The 4,392-nt window shown below is 56.0% G+C and overlaps 1 protein-coding gene across 1 annotated transcript; it reads left to right on the forward strand.

Annotated features, from left to right (window-relative positions):
- Positions 1-217: 217 nt before the first annotated feature.
- Positions 218-4,392, forward strand: Ldhd (lactate dehydrogenase D). Its single transcript, XM_021169335.3, has 11 exons — positions 218-372; positions 561-673; positions 869-1,010; positions 1,194-1,335; positions 1,474-1,633; positions 1,892-2,091; positions 2,174-2,302; positions 2,386-2,513; positions 3,059-3,149; positions 3,248-3,359; positions 3,447-4,392. The coding sequence occupies exons 1-11, from the start codon at positions 301-303 to the stop codon at positions 3,610-3,612; spliced, it is 1,455 nt and encodes a 484-aa protein (XP_021024994.1). The 5' UTR covers positions 218-300; the 3' UTR covers positions 3,613-4,392.

The following is a 4,392-nucleotide window of genomic DNA, read 5'->3' on the forward strand; positions in this document are numbered from 1 at the left end:
ACTGCAGCTTAGAGGTCAAAGAAGAGACTGGGAGGAAGTGTAGAAGACAAAGTCTGAGTGCCCGGTGGGACTTGAAATCCTCTGTACACGATGATTGTTTGGAGGGCTCTTCAGGGAGCAGCAGTTGACTTGTAAGACCTGAAGTAGCTGCTGTCCTTCTTTTCCAGATCTGCAGAGGCCACCTTAAACTGGCTCCACCTTAAGCAGGCTCCACCCAGGGCAGCCATTGGGCACAGCGAGAGGCAAGCTGGCAAGGCTTCCTCCCCACCTAGTTATTCTCCCCTTAGCTGCGGTCTGGCTATGGCCATGCTCCTTCGGGTGGCTACCCAGAGGCTGCCTCCCTGGAGGAGCTTCTGCTCCAGGGGGTCGCAGGTATAAGTCTACTTGTGGATGGGGTCCCGGAGGGTGGAGAGCCTGACCTGACGTCCTCGGGGCTCAGTGATGTCATCTTGCAGGTTGACCAGCCCTCATTCTTCCCACCTGGCCACAGGGCAAGGTCTGTGGCTCCCTCCGGACTGTCTTTCCGATGACTGACCCCCTCGCATTTTTCTCCCCTGCAGGGTGGACTCAGCCAGGACTTTGTGGAGGCTCTGAAGGCAGTTGTAGGGAGCCCCCACGTGTCCACTGCTTCTGCAGTCAGAGAGCAACACGGGCATGATGAATCGATGCACAGGTATCAGAAGGGACTGAGGGTCCCTGTCTCTCTGGTCACCTGTTGGAGTGTTCTGGCATCATATGGAGAGGTGCTCTCTGCCCTGATCTGCTGATGTCCCTGTCCTTAGGCACTTAAACCATTCCAGGTTCCTGGATAAGAGAGGGTGAGAGGCTTCTATACCTTTTCAAACCTCTGGGGCCTGCCTGCTTCTAGGTGTCAACCTCCTGATGCTGTGGTGTGGCCTCAGAATGTGGACCAGGTCAGCCGAGTGGCAAGCCTGTGCTACAATCAAGGTGTTCCCATCATCCCATTTGGCACAGGCACCGGTGTTGAGGGGGGAGTCTGTGCTGTGCAGGTATAGTGGGGGTGCCCTGGGTCTGGTCCCATTATACAGGACACATTTACAGCTCTCTTCACCTGCCATCCCAGAGCTTTGGTATGGTTGCTGCAGGCCTCAGCCATAAAATGGGGCTCTAGCAGGCTGCTTTGGGCCTAGAGACCTAGGTTGGGCAGCTGTTTTTGACACCCTTGCTACCAGGGTGGAGTGTGCATCAACCTGACCCATATGGACCAGATCACGGAGCTGAATACAGAAGACTTCTCAGTGGTGGTGGAGCCTGGAGTCACCCGTAAAGCTCTCAATACCCACCTTCGTGACAGTGGCCTTTGGTTTCCTGTTGGTAGGCCTTGGACTAACCACAGAGTACCTGACCGAGGGCTTGGGGGCGTGGTCTGAGGGATTTCAACGGGACCCCATCTTTCCCACAAGAGGGAAAGGGCCTCTCTGCTGTTGCCCTCTCCAGCATTTCATTCTCTAGACCCAGGTGCAGATGCTTCTCTGTGTGGCATGGCAGCCACCGGGGCCTCGGGCACCAATGCTGTGCGCTATGGAACCATGCGGGACAACGTGATTAACCTGGAGGTAGTGCTGCCTGACGGCAGGCTGCTTCACACCGCAGGCCGGGGCCGCCATTACAGGTGAGCACGGCCTGACCCAGTGGCAGGGCCTCCCGGATTGCTCAGGAGGGCCCTGGAACTCTGGAGGCTCAGCAATAGAGTGCTGGAGTTGATTCTCCCTGTGCAAGGCCTCACTGGTCATTAAACCACAAACACTGTGATGACAATCTGGGGCTGCAGGAGATCAGACCAAACCTGTCTTCTAGCTTTAGTGACTTCTGTAGTAGTCCTCGCTCACACGGCCTGGGCACTCACCTACCTTGTATGTTCCGGGCCCAGGAAGAGTGCAGCTGGCTACAATCTCACAGGACTCTTTGTGGGCTCTGAGGGGACTCTGGGCATCATTACATCGACCACCCTGCGCCTGCACCCTGCGCCCGAAGCCACAGTGGCTGCCACCTGTGCGTTCCCCAGTGTTCAAGCGGCTGTGGACAGCACAGTTCAGATCCTCCAGGCTGCAGTGCCCGTGGCCCGCATTGGTGAGCCAGGGGGGTGGGTTCCACAGAAAAGGCCCCCTTAGAAGGCCAGGCCTCACCTGATCAGCCCTCTCCCTGGTTCCAGAGTTCCTAGATGATGTCATGATGGATGCCTGCAACAGACACAGCAAACTTAACTGCCCTGTGGCACCCACACTTTTCCTGGAGTTCCACGGTTCCCAGCAGACACTGGCAGAACAGCTCCAGCGCACAGGTGCGCCGGGTACACAGTGCTGTGAGGTCTGAGGCTGTACCAGTGTAGGGGTCTAACGATCAGCCTTTCTGTGCCTACAACAGAGGCAATCACTCAGGATAATGGTGGCTCTCACTTCTCCTGGGCCAAGGAGGCCGAAAAACGCAATGAACTTTGGGCAGCGCGGCACAATGCTTGGTATGCAGCCTTGGCCCTGTGTCCAGGAAGTAAGGTGAGCTGGAGCTGGGGCTGGAGGTGGGATCTACCCACTCACATAGAGAGGACTGAGGCCCACCAAGGGGTGGCTGAGTGGTTGTAAGGACAAGGGGCTATAGACCACTGCACCCAGCTATTCCAGAGTCTAGAGAGAGAGAACTATTAATATGCCCCAAACTTAGGAGTTCACAAGTCAGCCTCAGGTGTAGTGTTGAGCACTTAGGAATTCTAAACATTGGAAGGGCCTCCTGGGGAAGAAATGGAGAGGAAGGAGGCAGTCTAGCCAGATGGGACGGGCTGGGCAGATTATGCAGAAGTTCAGAAGTGTGGGGCTGCTGGGACCCTGCATGTGGTCCAGGCTTACTTAGATCCAGGGGAGTAGTGGAGACCTGAGACCTGGGCTAGCGAATACACGAAGACCAGTGGGCTGGAGGTCAGATGTTTCACTCCATGACATCAAGACCCCTTGGATTGGTCCTAAACTTGAGCCACAGTGATCCCTTAACTTCGGGTAGGCAGTGGGTGATGGGGGGAATCACACAAGCTTGCCTTCCGACTCAGGCCTATTCCACGGATGTGTGCGTACCCATCTCCCGGCTGCCAGAGATCTTGGTAGAGACCAAGGAGGAGATTAAAGCTTCAAAACTCACAGGTTTTGTTCTACTTCACTGCCGTCTGGGAGGCGCTGGGGTTAGCCAAGGCCTGGGCAAGGAGGCTAGGGGTGACAGTTACTGTTCTCTGGGCCCCTAGGAGCCATTGTTGGGCATGTGGGTGATGGCAACTTTCACTGCATCCTCCTGGTCGACCCAGATGATGCAGAGGAGCAGAGGAGGGTCAAGGCCTTTGCAGAAAATCTGGGCAGGTGAGGACTGTGCCAGGGAGGGGTGTGGGCTAGGGAGGGCAGAGGCTGAGGGAGGAGTGCTGAGGGTTCCTTCAATTGGTTTCCTAGGCGGGCCCTGGCACTCTGTGGGACATGCACCGGAGAACACGGCATTGGACTGGGCAAGCGGCAGCTGCTCCAAGAGGAAGTGGGCCCCGTGGGCGTGGAGACCATGCGGCAGCTCAAAGACACACTGGATCCCCGTGGTCTCATGAACCCGGGCAAAGTGCTATGAGGAATGTGTCACCCTTGGCCGGCAATCTCCAGAATGCCAAGCCCGCCCCTGTTCTGGACTTTTCCTTCATGCCAATGATCAAGCACGAAATGGAAGGGCTGATGCTATCTATCTATGCCTGCTAGGTAGCCTCTGTAGCTGGGGCTCAAGTTGAAGGTGACGGAGCTGGACTCTCCCTCTCACAGAAAGCTGCTACCCTTGTTCTTAGGAGCCTTTTACTGCGGTAGAAAACCCAGGGTGTTTCCCAGTGGGGTGTCTTCCTGGCAGGCAGAGGTGGTGTGGATCTACTCCAAGCTAAGATCAGATCCGTCTGTGGGAGCCTCTCCTCTGCTGGTGCCCGGCATCATGACTCACCCTGTATATATGATGATAGGAGCGTTCCTTTCCTTGCAGAGGGAGGAGCGTTCCATCCCGCACTGTTGGGCCGGCTCTTTGGTCACGTGAACCCACCCCGTTTGCAGCTGCATCCTTTCCCCCTCTAGGTCTCTTGACCTTGGGCTAAAAAGCATTTGTTTTGGGCCCATCCCCAGTCTAACTGTAGCCTGGGGAGGGGATGGAGTTCAAGTTTTGGAAGAAAGTCAGTCCCAGCCCCTCTGCTTTTGCATACCTGAGGCAGGAGACCTGCCTGTGGTGGAGGTCACCTGACAGCTTCCCCACCAGGAAACTGAAGCACCTTCTTCAAGCTGTTATGTAGGACAATAGAAATACAGATGAGCTAACCTACTGTGTCCCATCCCTACCCACGGAATAAAGCACAATCCACCAGCGCTTACTTTCAAA

This window comes from Mus caroli, unplaced genomic scaffold (assembly GCF_978045245.1).
Source record: "Mus caroli unplaced genomic scaffold, Mus_caroli_1 scaffold_10, whole genome shotgun sequence".
Lineage (NCBI taxonomy): Eukaryota > Metazoa > Chordata > Mammalia > Rodentia > Muridae > Mus > Mus caroli.